The sequence below is a fragment of the Poecilia mexicana genome, unplaced genomic scaffold (assembly GCF_051168715.1).
Source record: "Poecilia mexicana isolate PSO_F unplaced genomic scaffold, ASM5116871v1 scaffold_13, whole genome shotgun sequence".
NCBI lineage: Eukaryota > Metazoa > Chordata > Actinopteri > Cyprinodontiformes > Poeciliidae > Poecilia > Poecilia mexicana.
Genome location: NW_028263382.1, coordinates 21,750,383 through 21,773,203, shown reverse-complemented (window position 1 = coordinate 21,773,203; position 22,821 = coordinate 21,750,383). Strand labels below are relative to the sequence as shown.

The following is a 22,821-nucleotide window of genomic DNA, read 5'->3' as shown; positions in this document are numbered from 1 at the left end:
AAACTGCGGCGCTCTGCAGGCTGCATGAATGAGGCGCATCTTTAGAGCGAGAGCTGAGAGGTATAATGGAGGGGGGAATCGATCGCCTTCCTGGGGGAGCACAATGAGAGCCGGAGGGAGGCAGGGGGAACGAGAGAGGAGCGGAGCGCGGAGGGACATGGATGAAAATGCTCCGTTAAGAGCGGAGACAGATATGATAATGGGAGAGCCGCTAGTAGTCGTTCATCATTCAGCACCTCCACCTGGCTGCTGCACCTCTGTGAGGCTACTCCAACGCAGACCATCGCGGCCTTATCCAGGAAGTGGAGGGAAAGCGCACAGATCTGAGGGTGGGACGTAACGCCGCTGAGCTGATGCTCCATCCTCTGCTTCTGCATCCTCCTTACACGTTTAACTCATCCAGCAGGAGGAGGAGGAGGAGGCGGATAGGCAGAGACAGACAGATGGACAGCAGAGAAGGGAGGAAAGGAAGGATGCAGGGGAAGAGAGAGGCAGCAGAAGGCAAAACGAGGGGAGATAGAGGGAGGTTATAGGACGATGGAGGGGCCAGGTTTCTGTTTCTCCATAATCTAATCAGAGAAATGGCAGCAGTCAGAAATAGCCTGACGGACAGACTAAGAGCCTCTCTTCTTTCTCCTCCTCTTCTTCTTATTCCTGTCTTCCTCCGCAGGGAAAGGTAAATGGATACACACACACACCCCCCCCCCCCACACACACACACACACAGACCCAAAGCACTCCAACTTCCTAAAACCATAAAGTGAAGATGCATATGAGGGTTAGAGGAGAAAGATGGGAAAAGCCTGGAGGTATCAGAGCAAAAGAAAAAAAAAAAAAAACCTGATCTACTGTCCATATGCAGCCTCTGCTGGCCTGTTGCTCCTCATCTCTGGCTGTTTATCCTCATCAGCTCCATGCAGATGGGCTCTCAGCAACTTCACAGGTTATTCCCAACACCTTTTGCTAGAAAAAACAAAACAAAACAATAACAACAACAAAAAAAAAAATACAAATGAACGGTGTTGAAATGTTAAAGTTTCCAGCCAGAGATTTCTGAAAGATCAAACTCACTGCGTAGACATGTCTTTTAATCTATAAAACGACACGACTGTCAGTTTACAGCTAAATTTCACTGTAGGTCATTATTTAACCCTTCCAGGTCACGTCACAGAAGAGCTTTTGAATATATCTGATGTTTTTAGTCGAAGTCCTCCTCTAAATGAGTTTACATGAATTTGACCGCAGCAACACGTTTAAGCTGTGAGAACTCTGAAGATGTTCGCATAGTGGACCAGGCAAGACTGCAATGAACAGATTTTATTTTTAAAGCCCTGCAATGATTATTTCAGAGTTGTTTAATAAAAGAACACAAGGCCCATTTGATGAAAGGTGGTTAGGGTTCTACCAGAACTTCCACATACCCTGATACCACTGCTGAACATACTTATTCTAATGGGCCCAGTCTGACCAGTAACATTCCCTGTCCTTGCCTAAGCCTGCAGTACAACCTGTAGGATCGTCTGATCAGCCAGAAAAAGAGAAGCTAACCCAGAAAGCTCAAGTACTAAGACTGTATATATCCTACCCATGCACTGGGAAAATCCCTGAACTATTTAGTGTAACGCAAGCAGGATACCATTTTCCATCGCTTTTTATTCATAAAAGCAAACCGATGGAAACTTTTCAACAGGAATGCAAACAGATTCAGAAGCCAGTCACCATCATTGTCACATTTCAACATTCCCATCCACGGCCGTTTCCACCATGTTTTAGGAGTCATCTTAGTCAAACTCCGACTCAAACATTAAAGGTTGAACCTTTTGTAACTTTATTACTTCATTATTACTTCAGAGCCATAATGTTATAAGAGATTTAGTTTTTTTTTATGGCTTTATAAAATAGATTAAGACATACTAATCAAAAACACCTTAATATTTTAGATGTAAAGTTTCTTTTGACTTTGGCATATAAAGTGAATCTAGATCAAGGAAACACTTATTCTCTGATTTCCAAATAAATATCTAAAAAAAAAAAGGTCTGAAACTACATTCATGCTTGTGCGTTCTTTTTACTCAGATTGACATTTTCCATGATTTCCTTATGTTAAATGTAAACAAAAAATAGCCTTGCAATCACTATTTTCAACATTTTACCTGCACATAATTGCTTCAAAAGTTGCCATAGTCTTTGCATATTACAAGAAGCCAGATGATTTGTTTCAAAAGTGAATGACATGCAATTACGCGTCCTCTTGAAACATGTTAGTGTAAATGTCAGTAAAACCAGCTGTGTTTGTTGCAGTTGGGGGGTCCAGGCACTGTAAAAGGGACCGTGTCCATCCCTGATGTGCTAATTACTCCCTATGGACAACACATTCCTGCAGGCTGTTGCGTGTCTGCATGTGTGAGATGCTTTCACCGCGCAGCTTCCCTTCCGGGAGTCCAACTCGGACCCCCACATGGAGCAGAATTCCAACAACATTCCCCCGTCATGTCGATTCACAAGGTGGACAAGCGTTATTGTTGTAGCAAGACTCTCATCCATCCATCCATCCATCCATCAGGAGTGTCAGTGTGAGTCAAACAGAACAAACCCCCCCGGCCCCCCAAAAAAAGGAGAAAGAAAGAGGAATTCCTTTTTTGTTGTGAAGGTTTTATTTACACGGTGTAGGTTGGGATACGAGGAGCAGAAACGTGGCTCCCTTACATTTGGCCTGTTGTCAACAAGATGTTCCAACATTTATGATGTTAAATGGTGTTTTTATTTCACATTCCTACATTAAGATGCATCAACAGACAACTTGTCATTTGATCTACTACTACTGCTGCTAATTTACCTGCATTACTACATCCTTTTTTTTAGTGCGGTTTATGAGTGTAGTTCAGCTAGCATGGGCCTGTTCACCACTGATGTGATAACACAAACAACTGAAGTGTCCTAACCATGGAAAACTGGAAAAATTCACTGTAAAAACATAAATAATAAAACTATATTGTCACTGAAACATTTGTACCTTTTGTTCACAGAAACCTTTAGTTTCTGAAGAACTGAAGAAAATATGTCAGTTTTCCTCTCAGCTAAACTCAACTGGCTGTAAAACTGCTGGTTTCGCTGCATAAATCATATCAAGTAACCTTATAATATATATATATTTAATAAATATTGTTTGATTTGGCTTTCAGTCTGCATTACATAGTAAACATAACATTATCACTGCATAACTACAGCTATATTGAAGGACAGTGCGGAGTGTGATACAATGTCTTCACTGATGTATGGCCATGATGCTGATGCTAAACATAAACATCTCTGAATAAATATGTTCCGCAGAAACACTGTTAGTCTTGGTTTTCCTATTTGAAAAATTGAATACACTGTACTGCATGTTGTGGACACTTTGGCATGATAAATGAGAAGCAGTGAAGTTTCTCAGATGCGCTTTTATTAAGAACATCCATTGGTTACCATCCATCCTCTTTATGCTGGATAATGCTTCGACTGCTGCTGCTGCTGATGATGATGATGAGGTTTAGTGTTGTCTTGTATTAGTGTTCAGGATTCAGCGGTGGGCGGATGTCCAATGTTCTCGATGAACTGTCCTCTCCCACCACCTCCAGGCGCAGCCTGGGCATGCTGTGCTCCTCCTGGCCTTCTGATTGGACAGACAGACGCAGCGTGCAGCCCTTGGGCAGCAGCTCCTGTTCGTACGCTGCAGCTAATTGGTTGACGACCCGTCGCTCAACCTGAGGGATCAGTGATGGGGTTAAATAGAAAGCAGCAACATTACAGATTGATTTGACATCCTGAAGTGTTTTTAGTCAGCAACTGTACCTTCATATTTTCATTTTCAATCAATTGTTGCCTTTTAAGTAAGTAATTCTTTACTAAACAAATATGTTTCTACTTTACATTTTAGAATTGATAAATCAGTACAAACAGAAACTTGTATGTTCTTTGTTAATTGACAGTCTCTGATTTAAAGCCTCAATTGATGTTGTGGGTGTGTTTGTGCCTCCAGCAGACGTTAGGCAAGAAGCAAGATGCACCCTGGACAGCTTTACCAATCCATCAACACAGAGCAGGACAGGGTTCAGTTTTTTCCCCAACGTTTTGACAATTCTCACCTAACAACAAAATTCAACATAAACTACTGAGAGTTTATGTCAAAGAACTACATAATTATAAATTGGAAACAATATGATAAATGTTTCGATTTCTGTTTTACATATAATGACCTGAAAAATGTGCAGCAGTAAATTGTTTTGCAGCTTCAAACAGATTTTGTTCTAGGATAGATGGAGTATTTAACTCCATCTATCTTTCCAACAACTGACTAGTTTTGCTTCCCTCCTGCAAAAAATAAAGCACTCCACAGTATGACACTGCCACCACCATGTTTCACTGTGGGGTTTGTGTGTTAATAATCAGGGTTTCAGCAAATATGGTGGCATATGGACTGGGATGTTCTTGCAGTTTTTTCTTACCTCTCTTCTACAAACTGCAGATTTGCGGTTCTCCAACCTGAGCAGTGAATTTCTGCTGCTCCTCCAGAGTTCCCATGGGATCCTGACTGCTTTTCTGATTCTCTTCGGTCTGAGTTGTGAGTTTTGAAAGGTTTGAAAATCTGCCATGCTTTTCTGATGTTCAGATGATGAGTGGAACAATTCTCCATGAGATGTTCAAAGTTTGTCATTTTGTTTTGTAACCTAATCCTAATCTGGCATCGTTACGACCAGTCTGGGTCGTAACGATGCCGTTTGTTCACCAATGTCCTTTAACAAACATCAGAGGCCTTCACTGAGCAGCTGGACTTACACCAAGATTAAATTACACTCAGGTGGACTCTATTTATTAACAAGGTGACTTCTGAGGGAAATTAGTTACCCTGAATTCTATTTAAAGGAACTAGAGTAAAGAGAATTGACTGTAACTGTCTTGGACTATCACAGTAAAATACGCAGAGTTGGTAGCTATAAAAAGGTCAAAGCTAAACGATTACCTTTAACCTTTAAGGGCACATCATGTGCTTTCCAAGATGTCTCAGTCTACATACCTCATGTTTGATGGAACGCGCTCCATAGTGCAGGTTATATCCACCGGCCAGTAGGTCCAGGACCAGGTGATCCCACTGAAGAGTGATGTCATGGCGCTGCTTAGCCTGATGGAGAAGATAGAGATGAGGTAATGTTAGGTTGAGGGAGAGGATTACACCTGGAGTGCATGCAGCAACACACACAAAAAAAAACACACACACACACGCAATCAAAGAGTAAAGGAGTAAACAAGACAAATGCAGCAGCAGAGGGGAGATACTGTCAAGCAGAATGTCTGCCAGCGCTAATCAACAAGCCCTTAATGCGCTTTAATCAAACACCAGTCAATAGTAGTGATCAGAGCAGCTCATTTAGCTGCTGATGTTAACACTTCATTCAATAAATAGGACACCATGTTTCATTGCGGATGCACAGTTAGGCAATAACGGCAACACTAAACATTTAATTCTCCTAATATGAGTGAACGACAAACAAATGGCGATTAGAAGATAATCAAATTTCAGTTGTTAGAAGCTCTGCCAGACACGGACAAGTTGTTGTGAGACTTGGACTAAAAAAATAATAAGGAACGGACAAGCAACTTTCAGAATATGGATACAGTGAAAACACGCATGAATCAGGCTTCGATCAGTCCCTTGTGGGGGCCATGTTGTCAGGACATCAGCTGTAATATTAATAATTAAATATTGATGAAGCCTCCACATGTTAAACACTGTAATCATGTTAAAGCGAGTAGCAGAGGCACACAATATTGATCTGTGCATTTTTTCCTGCACAGCTCAGCGGCTGCAGAATGAAGTGGGTGAGGCTGTGCAGTCCGACAGGAGGAGGCAAATACAGAAACTTCACGATTGGAGCAAATGGTGTGAAACGTCTCTTTCAAGACACCTCGATGCGTGACAGACTATAAATATACCTACATTATTTGTCAGAAACCAAATCTTAAACATAGTGTAAATAAAAATGTTGCTACTAAACCTTTTTGGCCCAGAAGTTGAGCTCTTTGCTGACCAGCTGCAGCAGCTCTGAGTAACAAAACGGCAGGAAGTACACGATTTCATTGATCCGACCAAGAAACTCGTCCCTCCGGAAATGAGCCTGAGGATGAATCAAAGAGCGAACGATGACACCTGGAGCGTCTCCAGCCAGCCGAACTTGCGTCAAAACGAGGTGAGCTTCAGTTTTGTGCGTTTGTGAGCGTCTCTACCTTCAGGATTGGTTGGATGACCGTTTCTTTAAACTGCCGGGAGATTTTAATGTCGTCGCTTTTCTCAACATCCTCTGGGGATAAACATAACAATGACATGACAATGAGTCAAGTCATCTGAATCAGTATAGTTTTTTGTTTTATATTTACTAGATGTGCTTCATGCTAGAGTATTTCTCTCACCGAGTTTGTCGGCCAGCTTCCTGCGACTGACCTCCTCAGCTTCCTGCCGCAGTTGCAAAGCATGCTGAGCAATGTCTTCACTGGCAACATTTGAAGTCATGATGAAAATGGCGTCCTTACACTCAATAGTCTTTCCTTTGCCGTCTGTGAGACGTCCCTGAGAGAAGAGCAGCATGAAATCAGTCGGAGGGCCTGAGGTTTGTTAAAATATAAACTTGCAATGAACAGAGTATTTTTGTAGAGACCTCATCAAACAGCTGCAGCATGATGGTAAGGACGTCAGGATGAGCTTTATCCACTTCATCAAACAGAACAACAGCGTTGGGGCATGCCTTCAACAACTTGGTCAGCTGACCCCCTTCCTCATGCCCAACGTATCCTGGAGGAGAACCAATAAATTTTGCAACCTGAGAGTAGAGAACCAGAAGATGAAAGGCTGATCAGACATCATGCAACAAAGAAATCTCTTTGGATGAATTTATATAGTAACAGGGTTCATTCAACGTGAAAAAAGATTACACACACACACTTGTATTTCCTATTTGAAGGTAAACTTGATGCATAATTAGTGGAAGAAAAAGAGTTTTAAAAATCTCTGTGGCAAGTATTTGTGTTTAGTCCTCCCTACATTGCTGCCCCTACATAAAATCAAGTGCAACCGGATGCCTTAAAATGTCCCTTACTTAGTAAAAGGAACCACCTGTGTGTATCTTAATTTCAGTATAAATCCAGCTATGTGTGGAGGTCTCACATGTTTGGAGGAACACAGCAGACGAGGCGGGGATATAAAAAAAAACAAACAAAAAAAAACTTTGAACACCTCATTCGAAATTGTTCAATCCAGTACCTGAAAACTAAAAGAGTAAAGTACGATTGAAGTTCTGCTTCCACTGTAATCTGTGGCAAGAATGGAAACATGATGTTCTCAGATGCTCTCCATCCAATTTGACTGAGCTCGAGTTATTTAGAAAAGAGGAACAGGTTCACTGCAGCCAAAAGTGTTCCTACAAAGTATTGACTACAGGGGACTGAATGCAAATGCATTGCATACTTTTCTAATTTTATTTGGAAACAATGTGCAAACCATATTTAATTTCCCTTCCACCAGTTTGACCATTTTACCCAATAAAATACGCTGAGGCTTGTGGTTGCAATGTGTAAGTATGGTAGATTCTAAGAACTGAATTTAAAGAACTGTCTCAACAGAGTGATCATCTTAAGGTGCCAGTATTCATGTTCTTATAGTCTATTAATATATTTCCCTTCCAAATAAACTTTTCACACTACCTTGCATGTGTGGTCACTGAACAGACAACAATGTTATCTGAGAAAACTTAAACTGTCCTTAAGTCAAGGTTTTTACTGCCACTAATTATAGAGCTTTCTAAGACGTTCAACACCAAGTCTGAACTAAAATAATTAGATGCAGTTCTTTAACGCTGGAACATAATCCAACTCTGAATCACTGATTAAATGTATCCATCATCAAACCCCCATAAAGAGGCATAAACAGCCAGAGCATTCATTTTGGTTGTTGCATTAATTATGAGATCATAAACAGAATTAATCCAAAATGTCACTGCCATAGATAGCAGACACAGAGTTACAGCAGCTCTCATCTGAAATGAACTCACTTCGGTGGAGCAATACACTCAACAAATTATACGCGACGATTTCAAAAAGACATTCTGCTTTCGGTCTTCAATTCAAGGAAACTATTCACCTCATGTTTTTCCTGGAACTCCGACATGTCCATGCGGATGAAACCCTGCAAAAAGAAAATAAAAATAAAAAAGACTCATTATACATGGCTCCAACATATTGTTCATGTTCTTTACAGTAATTTTAAAATATAAAATACAAGCATTCATTATAAATGGAGGAGATATGTGCAGGTTGATCTGGGTTTGCATACCAGCAAAATCCCAAAACTGAAAAGTATGGAGATGGGAGACAGAGAAAAGAGAACGGCTTCATTCACTTCCTACACTGCCAATACCAAACTACAACCATGCAAACACTTCATTCACACCTCTTCCTTTTGTTCACTGATTAGCCTGGTTGAAATTTAACTGGAGAAATTGAGCTTAATGGGAGAAATCCCAGATAGAGCACTGAAGGGGGATGAGAATTTAGTGGTCAAGTCAGGATATAATTTCTTTAAACAAAAATATTCTTTCACACTCTTGAATATCCAGACCTTTAAAATATGAAGTTTCACACTTTTAGACACAGTGGAGAAACACTGGTGACATGTTGTGGGTTTAATGTGAGCCTGGAGAGCAAATCTGCTCCCACTTGCACCGAAGCGCTCGTGTATTCATGCGTTAACAAAACGTACCTTCTTAATGTCTTTGTGCATGTAGCGAGCAACCTGTTTTGCCAACTCCGTCTTTCCTGTCACAGAACAGAGACATCGCTTTTATTATTCTTTCTGCAACAGGAACAACCTCGCCTGCCATTTAATTACTTTGAATTTGACATAAAAACCCCCCAAAACATCTCATGTGAAGTGCGGCGTCTTCTAAAACATTCAGTCAAGAAAACAATTTGACTCATTTGAGACTAAAAGACAATATTTTCCTCTTTGCTAAGTGCTTTGGCCTAAATCCCAGCACCACCTCCAATAAAGCATCCAATCATATCCGCTCTCCTGAAGCACTCATTATGTTTGTCGGTAAAATATTCTGCATATAAATGCTCATATATGATATTGATGTCTTGTACTTGGCATGGGTGTGTGTGAGGGCTGTGTGCGTTTGTGCCTTGTTGCTGTGTTTAATATTGATGTCTCATGGCCAGAGTTTGTCGCTGAAGGGAATGGAGGATATGAACACTGCCTCTCCCTCATCTATCTCTCTGCCTTGTCATTTCATGATCTCTCTCTTTCTTTAGCCATCTATCTGGCCCTTAATATCTCTCCCTCTCTCTCTCTCTCCCTCTTCCTGCTGCCTCTCTCCACACTAACACACATTTGCTGCTTCTAGAGGATGTTTAAGTTTCTTTGCAACAAGCCAAGCTTTGCTGCTTGATACTGAAAATCCTCTGGGAGGATTTTATGTTCACTCAGTACTTCTTTGTCCAAAGTACTCCTAAGATCTATGTGCAGGAGTGTGGATCTGCTGCAACACAAAGGTGGAGGTTCTCTCAGTTTACGCTCGTCCCTAGTGGATATCATTTCCTGAAACCACAGGCTGCTGTTGATTATCTCGCTCACAACAATAGTGTGTTACCAAGAGGTACTAGTGTTTTAATGTGCAATCAGCTGTTTTTCTGACAGCTGCTGCACACACACAGCTAAGGGTGAGCTGTTCCAAACAAAGGCTACATATTGGATGGGGCTTTCTGCTGTCAATACTAATCAATTAAAAAGACTGAATGCTGAGGGGAGATTTTGGCAAACACGTCCGAGGAAACCCTTCAAGCTAATACACATTCAGAAAATTCTCAAATGTTTTGATGGCAATTCAAGTCAGGATGTGTTTAAAGAAATCAAACTCTTACATTTCTGATCTCTAGCTACAATATCTTGCATAAGTATTTTTGACATCACATGATAGCCATAAACCTCAACTTATTCTACAAGTGATTTTATCTGACAGACCAACACAAAGTATAGCAGTAAAATAAAAGGAAAATGATACTTCTACCCCCCTTTCTACAGCCTTTCTTTGCAACTACAAGTCTTCTGGGGTATTCCTCCAGCAGCTTTACACATTTAGCTATTGAGGTTTTATCCGTTCCGCTGAGCAAAATAGGTGTAGCAGTGGAGATTATAACAGATGCCTTAATGTGCAGTATTAGTTTTCATCCACACAGAGAATTCAGCAAGATCAAAAAGTTAAATCTTGGTCTCTGACAAGAGCACATTTGGCCACAAGTCTGCTGCCAATTGTGTTTTAATAAACTAAAATATGCTTGTCTTTAAATCACAGCTGTTTGATTCAATTAGAAAACTGTTAGACCGTTTTAACCTGAAAAGCATCAAAGTTACAGGATACAATGTCTCTTTTCACTTTGAAAGTGTGCAGAATAAATTGCGTGATCTTGAGTTAAGACCTTTCATTAATTACAGCGCCGCTCACATATGTAAGGCTACTTCCTATAAATGCTGCTTTCTTATAATTCCATAACTCAGCATGAGAAAGTCTACATAGTTTTGAACTTCTTTGAAACTACTAAAGAAAGAAAGAAAGAAAGGCCCTTAAGAGAGAAATACACTTGCTGAATGTAGATTAACCTAAACCGTTATGCACTGGGTTTTATAATGCTATATCCCTTGTTAAGTGATTCATTTATCCACAGATGAATGCAGTTCACTTCAAATGCATTGAAAAGCTTCAGAAGGAAAATGAGTATTGTGATTATTTCGGCTCCCCCCAGCTGTTTTTTTTACATGAGATCAAACCAAGGTTGAGGAGAGGTGTGTGTGTCGAAGAAAGAAGGTACCGATTCCTGATGAGCCAAGAAAGAGGAAGACGAGAGGATGCTCTTCATCATACCAGCCATTCTCCTTTCTTCTGATGGCTAGACACCACAGAGAGAGAGAGATGGAGAGAAAATAACCCCATTATAACATTTGCATTTGTTGCTTTTGCTTTCCATCACGAATAACTGAGCTGACCTGAGGGTGGAAGGATTCCTGAAACTTTGATCAAAGAGTGAAAGAGCAGGGATGAGAAAAGGGTCAGAGACATTTGGTTTAAAAAAAAAAAAGAAGAAGAGGAGAGAAAACAGAGCAAGAGAGCAAGACGAGAGAGCTCCAGAAAGCTACCCACGATGCATCTCCCCCCCGCCTCTCAGTCAGTGGGGCCATTAGCCAGCAGTAATTGTGTTAGCCTCTCTGGCGCAGCCATGTTGAAATCAGTTTAGCATAGATCGCAGCCTCACACACACTCTTGCTTAAAAAGGAGTGCCTACCCTTCCCTGCCATCACCCCAGCAACCAAACACACATATACACAAAGGCAGGATGATGATGTGGACGGCAGGAGAGTATTTGACTGTGGTTTGAGGCACTTAAAGAAAAAGACACCAGAAAACTCTTCCAAATGTGAACCTGTGATCTAGACTGGAGTCCAAACCAGAGATGAACAGGGATGTGGCTGGGCTAGTCACTGGAACCAGTGGATCCATTATTAACACAGCATGTTTCAGAAAAAAAACAACAAAAAAAACATGTTTCTGGTCTGATGGTGCTGGTTTGGGTTCTAATTAGAAGTTTATCAGCTTCCTATACACATCACAGTTTTGTTAAAAAGTCCAGCAAAAAAAATAAAAAATAAGAACTAAAAAAAAATGCTGAAGATAAACCAGAAATTCTAATAAAGTTATTGATGTAATGTGACATGTTGGCCTTTTGAGGATGGGAGACATTTGTGTAAATTAGCTTCAGAGTGTGGCCACAAGTCCCACATGAGTTTTAATAACTAAACACGTCCAGTAGAGAAGAATGACATATCAAAGGCCAATCACCATATCAATGTGGACCATATTGCTAAGCCAAAGAACTATGTGGATGCAATATTTTATAGGTTACAATATTTCAAAAAGGGATGAGCTGGTTAGTGGGCAAATTCAGATGTTTGGAAATATTTCCTGCAAAGACTTGCATTAAAGAAACAATTTTAAAATAGCAGTTGAACTAAAGTTTTCTAAGAAAGCAACTGATGGCTGGCCACTGGAGCAGATAGTCTGACTAATTCTTGTGTTAAACTACCATCTTCCCATGAATGCAGGCATGTTAAAAATATTCCCATTATGCGGATTCAACAAACCTACAGTAAACTATTTGACAGAATTACTTCATGATGCAGTAGGTATGCAGTATGGTTTATATTGTGTGAGAGATGCTATTCTCACAAACTGATTCTAACATCAAAACAATAATAAATAAACAAAGATATTACAATTTTTAAGATCATTTAGCCGGCAGCATTTTTTAAGCAGCTTGACAAGAAGGAACAAAGACAGAAAAGAGGGAGATGGTATAACCAGAGGTTTGGGTTTATGAATAGTACACCTGGCCTACCACTGAGCCATGATGTAGCCCCAAAATAACATTTGAATTGTAATCATCAATATGACACATTATTTTTAATACAGTACAAATGTTTATCAGTTTTTCCTTTTTACTAAAAGAAAAAAAAGGTATTTTCAATTAAATTTAGTATAAAGTGAAAATCCCATTTCAAATGCAATGTGTGCAAACCCTAAGTGATAATTACATCAGGCTGGATGGATGGACTTCATCAATCAGTCACTGAATTTTTATACATGTGATACAGACTTTAGAGACAAAGGCCCAAAATCACGCATCTAGTGGTGGGGTACATTGGCAAAGTTTCACGTTTTCTTAATATACATATAAATAGAAATAATCTTATATGTCTTTTGTTTAAAAAACTACCACCAGTATCAAGGAACCTTTTTTATTTTATAGGATTCAGAATAATATATATATATATATATATATACATATATATATCCAGTCAAAACTTACTGAAGATCAGTTATCTGCCATAAAAAGCCTGATCTGTAAATCTCTAATAGAAGCATCATAGATCCTCAACATTTTACAGGCACAAAATGTTGCTTTTGTGCTCAACTTTCGGAACGAACAGCTGAGCAATGAAGCTAAAATATGAAAACAACGGACATGGAATATGTGACACATGACATAAGTGCTAAACCGGGCACTAATAGCTGATAATCAAAGAGGAAACGCTAGGATTAAGAGGAGGAGGAGAGAGGAAGCAGAGGGAGGAACAGAGATAAGGAGAGGAAAGAGGAGTGAAGATGTGGAAGGAGATAAAGAAGGGAAAGACAGAGAAGTGATGGAGATAAGGAGCCAGAGAATGAGGCAGAGAAACAAACGAGCGTGTCAGAGATGGACCAAGAGATGAAATGTGACAAGATGGGCTCCGAAGCTCCGTCTGGTTTATCAATGGCTGCGTGAATGACAGGGTAACCTTCTGTGTTTTTGTGCGTCTTTTAGCTGATTGAGACTGACTTTGACAGAAGGGCACACTGACATTTCTGAGAGGACTCTGACAAGAAGAGGGAAAGGAAAGGGACACAAAACAAATGAGAGCTGGCTCTCCTGCACAAACACACGCAAACACACGCACAGAGGACAGTGTGTATTCTGCAGGTCTGGTTGGCTCTAACATGATTACAGAGGGATGATTCTCTTCAATAACTCTTAGCCCTGAGAGCTAAACCTGGATCAATCTAACCTCCTTCCTGTGTGTGTATTTATGTGGGTTTTGTGTATTTGTACCATGTGGGTGTTTGCGTGTGCGCGCGTGTGTGTCTTGCTGCAGGCAAGCTGTTTGTCACGAGGAGTTATGGTGGAAACAACTGTTTTGAAGACATGACAACACAGCAAACATTTTTTTAATCTCTTGCCGTCTGGTCTGCAAAATATTTACAACAACAATCAGTTCCGCAGACTGTCTGCAAAATTCATTTCCTCACTCACACACTGCTGTGGAATTAGATGAACAACGTCGAAACAATAACATGATTAATCAATAAGTTGGTATAAAACCATTTATCAACAACTGAAAATACAAACTGTTTTTTTTAGGTAATTTATCAAGAAAAATGCCAATTATTTGCTCTGCTCTTTAGTCTTTAAATGATTGCTTTTAACCCTTCAAACCCTGACAGAAGAAATAATTGCTTTGTTTGTTTTTTTTAAACAACATAGTTTTTTGGTATCAGAGCCAATTATGGTTTTGCAGTCCTATAACTATCATAATAAAATAGCAGGCTTATTCTTCAAAAAAAAAAAAAAAAAAAAAAAAAGCACAGAGATCTCTTTTACCGTTCTGTACCAGACAAAAATGCATAAAGTATATTTTGTAAAATTAAATCAATTAAGCTGTTTTAATAAAATGCTGACTTTGTTAAACAGAAGAACTCAAACACAAATAAATACATTTGAGACATTTTGGTAAATTGTTAATGGGAAAGCCGTTACTTAACTTTATCTATTCATCTTTAATATTAAAGTGTCAATTCTTAAACGTTACATAAAAATTGTATAAAATGTATTTAGAGACCGATGTTTGTAAAATATTGCTGTTGAAATAAGATTTTGTTTTATACATGCATTTTAAATAGAGTTTTTGATTAAGCAGAACTGCATTTGAAACAGTATATTACCAGGTGATTCTACTACTTTTTTATCACCTGACAAATAGTAAACTGGCATACAGATCAATACAGGAAAACTAACAATGCAATTTGTTGCTATACAGCATATAGCATACATTTAAATTTCTTATTCCAGCCCTTTCTCTCTGCTTATCTCTGCATCCCTTTCTCATTTGTTGTCCTCTTATCTGGATTGTTTCCTTCTCTCTCTTTCCTGAACAATTTCCTCATCTGGAGATCTCCACTTCTCCACATGGACTCTCCCAGAGTTTGACTGATTGGTGTAGCCTTTGATCAAACTGATTGAAAACCGCTGACACAGACACAAAGGTTCACATGATGATGCGTGACCTCTTCTTTCTTTGCCATTCTAGAGATCCAAGTTTGTAATATGTCTGTTCTAATGCAGATACTCCCTTTTAAATTCATCAGAGTTTCTAGGAAGTTTTAAACCTTCACTTCAAAATATTGAAGACAAGAGATCACCCAATTTAAGTAAGGCCATAGCTTGCATAACTCAGGATGGAGCGGGGATTTGAACTGGCAACCCACCGGTTACAGGACGAACCCGTATATCCTGACACACTGCTACTTATGAGCCACTTTACAAAACTGTCTGAAGTTTCAAACCGCGGTAAAAGTTATTCTCCTGTTAGTTATTGCCATTGCAGTGTCTGTCCTCACAGCAGATTAATGTCTCCATCTAGTTTTGGTAATAAGTTGATTTTCTCACAAATCCAAAGAGAAAATGTACAACATCATAAAGATAAGAAATGGCTTGACTGTAAGCAGCAGAAGCATTGCTGAACATTAACTCTCACTCTCTCATCTGGAGATCAATACGCCACATGGCCTCCATGGATGTCTGCTGTAATATCAGCTCTTTACTGTCTTTGGTGTTATTGTGCTCTAACTCATCCGCCCTCCTCTTTTCTCATCACAGGACTCAGCTTCTCAGTTCATGGTCCTCCATCGGTTCCAACGTTTTTGCTTTTGCGTCATTTTAAGTTGTTTTCCATTATCCGCTTTTACTCATTTTACAAGTGAGTAAAATCCCGTTAACAGGATTTTACTCACTTGTCACTGACTGTCGCATGCAGATTGATGAAATAAAGGAACATTCTGCAAATCTTTCATTTAACCACTAAAACCTTTTTATACTATATTAGAAAAATATGAAAAGATGCTAATAAACAATTCAATTGGTTTTTAAATAAGAAAATTAACGTTTTGTTGCCTAAAATGTAGAAAACGCTTGATCATATGATAATTTATAGCAAATTATGTCTTCAGTTAAAAAAAGGTTAAATGCTCAGGCCTTTCCGACAGATTTACCATTAATACAGTCTGATCTGCTGATTAATTTTGAATTAACTTATTAAAACTGGGTAGTAGAAGTTGCTCAATAGCAGCTTTCTAAAAAGAATTTGGACCAGGTGAAGCTAAAACTATGACACTGGCGGAGTTCTGCGTAGAACATGTTTATAGACCAAGAAGGTTTTTCATCTTAAATGGAAAATATATCTAAATCTAAATATTGTACATTATTGGCTTTATTACTGCTCTAAATATGTTGTTCATTCAGCAAATGACCATTTTTTTTAGTCTGCATACTCCAGTTAACCATTAAATGAGTACTACATTAGTTAACAATTATTTCAATAATCAATTAATACCAAATTAATAATTTCAGCTCTAAGACATTTAGAAGCTTCAAAGTTATAATAGGAAAAAGAAAGAAGGCTGAGTGAGAGCTGAGAGATGGATATTCATGGCAAACAGAGAGAAGAAGAGAAAGCAAAGGGAAAGGAAAGAGAGATAGGATGGGGGTAAGCAGAAAGATAGAGGGAGAAAAGGAGGAGGGGTGTAGGGTCTGTAGTATGTATCCTCTCTTTGTAATTGTGTTAACTGGCGGCTCCAAGCCTGGCCTCTTCAGCTGTCACACACACACGTGCACACACACACACACACACACATGCACACACACGCACACACACAACACCTGTGCACAACTGACAGACAGCTCATTCATCACAATTAACCAATTACAGCCTCCGCCGGTCTGTCTGATCCCGCCTACAGCTGCAGGGAAGAGAGGAGAGCAGGAGGGAAAACGGACAAGAGTACAAAACACAAACAAGGGCATCAATGCGAAGACAGCCATGTTGTAAAGTGAAGCTCCGGCATGCACCTGCAGACTTTCTCTGCATGCATTCTGTAACATCCCTCTATAATTGTCTCTGTGCAAGTGTGTACCTGAAGCCACGGTATTGATGGCCCCTTCCTGACCGATGATGTGCTCCTTCAGCCTCCTCTCCAGGGGGAACCTTCTCCTTTCCTCTGCCTCTCGACGCGCTTGCAGCTCCTTAAACTAAGCAGAGATGGAAAAGATCAGCTCACAAGAGAGTCAATGAGTCTGGAAGCGGGAGGAGATGTATGAGGGAGTATTGAGGGAAATCAAAGTGTAATAGGCTTTCAAACGGAGGCTAAAAGACTAAATAAATACTGTGTTTCTGCTGCTCAGTGCCGGTGGTGCAAGTTAGGAATGTGACTCGCTCGTCACGCGACTCCGACACGAACACCTGTTTCTCCCCGCTGCCGATTTTCTTATACGATTGATTGAGTCTCTCCTTGTCTAGGGTGTTTACATGTTTTACTGTTTACAAAATAAAAAAAATAAAAAAAAACTGGGGACTTAAATGGCGTTGTTGCTCTTAAGTCATAAAAACACAATGACTGTTTTAAAATGTGGACTCTCTCCGCATAGTGAGACAAAATATCAAATTAAGGAAATTTTTTTGGAAAGAAATACAAACAGCAAACAAGATGAGTAAGAGGTTCTTGAAACAAAATGAAAATTTCAGAACATCAAAATAACTTGTTTTAAACATGAGAAATCTGAAATTATAAGGAATGGGAATAAAGCAGCATTAGTGGTGTATTGCAGCAGAGCTTTAATTTGTGATGTAAAGGAGGTGATTCATAAAAAGAGATGCAAGAATAAAAATGGACACTTTAGAAGTCCAAAATATTAAGTCAGTATTATTGTGCCATATTCATGAGAGTTCATACACATTTCATTAACTTCAATTCCCCTACCTATCAGACTCAGATTACATGGTTTTTTCAATTATATACAGAAATATTCACAGAAGGAATTTATGCTGTTTGACTTAAATTCTTAAAAATTCAAGAAACACAGAAGAGTTACGGTGGATGGATGGATACAACTTTCATTAGAAAGATTAAAAACATTTATGCCTGAGTGATGCTGTAAAAACACACAGAAATTGCACAAAAATGATTTTTCTTCCAAAGTTTGGAAATCAATCGGGTTGTAAAACGCAAATATTCCCTCATATATTATTAAATAAAAAGCATCTATCCCTTCATTTTATTTTATTTATTTTATGATGTTTTAAATCACAAAGCTGCAGTGATCCGTTTTCTGCGCTCTTCATTTCATCTCTCTCTTTAAAACCTTTCCTAACACAGGTCCTCCTCTACCTGTGGTTTCCCCTCCGATGCTTTGTACTTCTTTAGTTTCTCCTTCTCTTTGTTTCCCACAGCCACCCCTGACTCATTTATCCTTCTCTTTTTTGTCTCCTTAGACTCCAGGTTTTCCCCCTGCAGTGGAGGCAAACTGTTTATTCTCTCTCTCCATCTTGCTTAGCTGCAGCCTGCTGTCAAGCTGGTGGATAACTACGGATAACTTGAGTTTTATTTAAAAAAAAAAAAAAAAGACAGGACCTACTTGCACTACTATATAATGGTGAAGCATAAATGAACATATGGAGGAACTGAGCTAAAGAAGATGAAAGCAAAACAAATGCATTTTTTCTCATTGTAAAACATGATTAATAAAGAAAATAAATTCACTTTTCCAGCAGCAGGGATCATTTTGTGTTTTAAAAAATGTCAAAATGTGTATCCCTTTCCCCATAAAGCAATAACAAGTATTTTCTTTGCATAAAACCTTAATTATACATTATTCTTTGCACATCAGAGCTCAACTATAGTCCCGAAAGCTTTGAAAAGTATACAGAAATGTCACAGGCTTGCCTTTTATGACATGTTTTACACAAGCTTATAAACAGCTTCAAAATCTAATAACACCTATCACTTTCATCATCTCCAGAGAGCTGTTATTGTAGAGCAGAGGTTACACATAGACGAACCACAAAAACGATCATTCTGCAAAGGATGAGAACAGAAAGTAGCAAACAGTATATCTTGAAACAACAAAGAAGTCAATTGTGCAACCTTATAAAACAAATAAATGTGCAGTATGGATGTCAACATATGTGACATCAAATGTAAATATGTGTATTTGAACATAGAGCTAAACCTGGTAAATTAACTGAAAAGCTTTACCAACAGTGAACTATCCCTTATTATGTCTCAGCCGCAATTTACACCCATTCATAATCTCGATTGTTTATGCAGCTGGTAAGGTAATTTATGGAGTTACATTCAAAGCCTCGCTCTGTAAACTCATAGAAAGCAACTGTGTGTTTGCTGCCGTTTGTCAGAGTGGTGGAAAAAGTCTCACTAAAATGACCAAACTGTACTTCCTGGTAGTTGATGGAGGTCATCAGATCTTCAGCTTTGTCTCAGACTGTGGCAAAAAAAACAAAAAAACAACTTATCTGTACTATGCTACCATTTAGATGAGAATTTACTCTTGAAAATTATCTTCATTTTCACTCCTTCAAACTCTGTGATCTGAAAGTTAATGTATGTTTACTGTATGTTTTTTGTATCCTGTTCTTATAAATTCTTATATTATGGTACTTAAAGACCAATTGGAATCCACTGAACAGGTCAAAGCTTCACCAAAACTACCAAAACTAAAGATCTGAAGGCGGATACAAAAATTAATCTAAATATTTCCAACCCAAAACAACATGTCCTCACCAATGACTTAGCTCTGTTCTCAATCACAGTTTTGACCCCAGTTAACCTCTACCAGCTTTTAAAACTTAAATACCCAATAGCACCTGTCAGTCAGTGACAACACAGACACAGACCTCCTGAGGAGTGTCGGCCAGTCAGCACCGTGTGAAGTCACTGAGACAGATGTCCATCGAGTGAATAGACGTGATTATTTCAGACTAGGAAGAGGGACAATTGGAAGAATAAAAACTGCTTGCACATTGTTCAGAGATTAGATGCAAACAAAATGAGATGGATCACTGTGTTTGCATGAAAGTTTAGTGTGGTTTATACCTTGCCCTCCCACTCCTGCAGAACTGTGTTGACTTCTCCCTCCTTTGCATAAGCCCGGGCCGTGTGTCCCAAACTATTGGTTTGCAGCGGGTTGGCACCTGTATGCGACATAATACAAATTTACAGTTGTACATAATATCGAAATCAGTAACAGTTTAGTTTCATGTTCTAATTTAGCAGCCACTTTTCATCCTATTAAAATATTGCAGACACACTTCAGTAGGAAGCAGAGATCGTCATTCTAGTGAAGATGGTGTTAAGAGGTCAAACTGGTTTAATGATACTGAGGCCTTCTGCAGTGAGTCGGAAGGTCTATGCAATACCTCTGTAGGGGGTTTCATATCTGCAACGTGTGCCAATAATTCACCCATGACCTCTCCAACCAGGCACTAAGACCCTGGACTCTTGTACCAACTAAACACACAGCAGGTTGTTTAACCTTAGCAACAAGTTCAGTAAAAGAAAATAGTAGTTAATGGAGTAAGATTATGAATGCTGAATTAGCATAATGTCACCCCAGGTGCAAAGTGTGGTAACCCTAGATAGCGATTGGTCAGGAGGTTTAGTGTCCTCTGCATTGTCTGCCATCATTTTTATCTAATTCTTATGGATGTTATATGTTTAAGCCACAGAAAATCATATATAACTAAAATTGAAAGGAAAAGTACATGTGGCTTACAATTATTTTTTCTAAAAAGCATACATTTGTATTTGGCCCTTTATGAGTTCACACTTTGAAAACCACAGGTACACCTCAAATTAGAATATGACATGAAGAGAATCATTTATCATATTAAGTGTACCTTTTGAAAATGATCTTTAAGCAGATATTAAGCTTTTTAAGGAGCCCACATTTCTGTATCTAAGCCACTTTTTTATTGGTTTGTTGCAATATTCAAATTTTCTGATAAATTAAATGTTTGGGTTTTCATTTGTTGCAAGCAGAAAGTCAACATAACTGACAGCAATAAAGGCTGAACCTCAACTCTGCCTTAGCAAGAGTTAATGTTCAGAATGATATATTTATATACCAAATGTATAATTGAAATATCAGTGGGTGCAAATGATTGTAGAGTAATAGTTGCCTAATGTATTTCAAATATGAACTTGTATTTTTCATGCTAATATAATGTTCAGTAAGTTGGACAGTCTCATGGCAGCAGATGCTCACAGTGGTTACAAATGACATTGCTTAATATGCTAGAGGTCACAGAGTGATGGAGGCACAGCTGAGAAAGGGAGGAAAGAAGAAAGCAGGCATATGCCACAACTCATATCATCTTTGCCATATATATCAATAGTATTTCTAATATCATGCAGCCCTTAGTCTTGCCACAAATTCTCAACTGAAATTGGATTTAGACTTTGACTGGGCCATTCAAAATACTTACATGGAATGGTTTAAATCCACTAATATGGACGCTGCAAAGTCAGATTACGAAGGGTTGAATATGTTATGCACATTTTAGATTGTCTTTGCTACAAATTTTTAAAAACCTTTTCCTTCTAATTGAGATAAGAAAATGTTTTGTATCAGTCCCTCGCAGAAATTCTCAAAGAAGTAGATTGACATTTGTCGTAATAATGTGAAAAGATTTAGGTGTAGAAATACATTTGCAAGCACTGGACCTTTACAGGTCACATGATCACTAGACACCAAAAACATCACGCCAGATAGAATCCAACTATAAAATTTAAGTATGTCACACAGTTCATGTAGCTCAACTATTATGTAAACATCAAACTCTATTCTTTGGCATTTGAATTATGAGAATTTTTTGTAAAAATAAAAATGTTTATGTATCGACACAAACCAACTGTATGTTTGATGTAAAGAAGCCTGAAGTTATCAATAAGATGATTTATGGATTAAAAATTAATATCTGTAAAAAGAGTGTAAAAACGTTTGATGTGAAATCTGTCTTTAATGAGTAGTTGGTGATGGCTGTAGATGATCAAAGGGATTTGGAAGCAATCTTAAAAGAATTACAATACCCATCATCCAAAGTTACTTTTTAGCAGAGATGGGATATAATCAATGCAGGTAATGGCTGATCTTATTACTCTGAGGCCTGACTGCAGAGACTAATAATCATTGTGTTGATTATTGATAAATCCTTAAATTTCACGACCCGCTCCCAAAGCTATCGATCCTGACAACAATACACCACTAACAGTCCCCCAAACAACAAAAACATGAGGGAGCAAAGCAATAAAGCACCCCACACCGCACACACACACACACACACTGTGGACATAATAAATAGCATCATTTAGGGCTTTAATATCAGGCCAACCCTCTGGGCCATAGCACTTTATAACAGGATCAACACTAACATGAGTCACACAAGCAGACACACATACACACACATATCCCAGCTGAACATTGCCTTTCTCTCTCTGTCACCCACACACAATTACACACATCCCTTCATTAGGAGTGCTTTAGTTATGCCTATTAGGGTTCCCTCCTCTTTCCCATTTCCTCCTCCCTCTCTTTCTCTGCAGCTGGTGGGAGAGAGCCCCTGCTGGTCTTTATGCATATGTGTTGCTCCTGTGTCTGTTTTTGTGCGTCAGTGAGCATGTGTGTGTCTCTTCTGGCCTCCCACCACCTACAGAGCTACCCATTACTCAGTGCCCCTGGCCAGAGGCCTGATGTGGAGCAGGGGGAGCAGCTAGAGAGCTGCTGCAGGTAGGGTGGGGAGACTGTAGGATGCGGTGAAGCCTGAGGGTCGGCCTGGAGACTGTGATGGATGAAGATGGGAGCCAAGGTCCAGCTCAGGCCAAAAGAGCAAACCCACCGCTACAGGAGTAACGTGGGTGCGTGCAAACACAGGGGAAATAACAAGCTAAAGGAAAGGCATGAACACACACAGTGCATCAAGATAAAGACAGATAAGGAGAGCAAATGACGCCTAACCCAACTTTTTCAACATGATGCAAAACTAAGAAGGATGTAAGGCAAATAAAGGAAGAATAAAAAGAA

General features: G+C 39.1%; 1 protein-coding gene across 1 annotated transcript in view; it reads right to left on the bottom strand.

Moving 5' to 3' along the window:
• Nucleotides 1-3,425: 3,425 nt before the first annotated feature.
• Nucleotides 3,426-22,821, bottom strand: part of clpb (ClpB family mitochondrial disaggregase) — a 33,322-nt gene continuing 13,926 nt past the window's right edge. The window contains exons 6-16 of the mRNA XM_015003656.2: nt 19,836-19,933; nt 16,863-16,977; nt 10,894-10,971; nt 8,786-8,841; nt 8,168-8,212; nt 6,690-6,851; nt 6,445-6,601; nt 6,262-6,335; nt 6,033-6,152; nt 5,054-5,158; nt 3,426-3,743 (exon numbers count right to left, since the gene is read on the bottom strand). Coding sequence (XP_014859142.1) covers nt 3,546-3,743; nt 5,054-5,158; nt 6,033-6,152; nt 6,262-6,335; nt 6,445-6,601; nt 6,690-6,851; nt 8,168-8,212; nt 8,786-8,841; nt 10,894-10,971; nt 16,863-16,977; nt 19,836-19,933 — 1,208 coding nt within the window. The 3' untranslated portion in view covers nt 3,426-3,545. The remainder of the gene's footprint in view (nt 3,744-5,053; nt 5,159-6,032; nt 6,153-6,261; nt 6,336-6,444; nt 6,602-6,689; nt 6,852-8,167; nt 8,213-8,785; nt 8,842-10,893; nt 10,972-16,862; nt 16,978-19,835; nt 19,934-22,821) is intronic.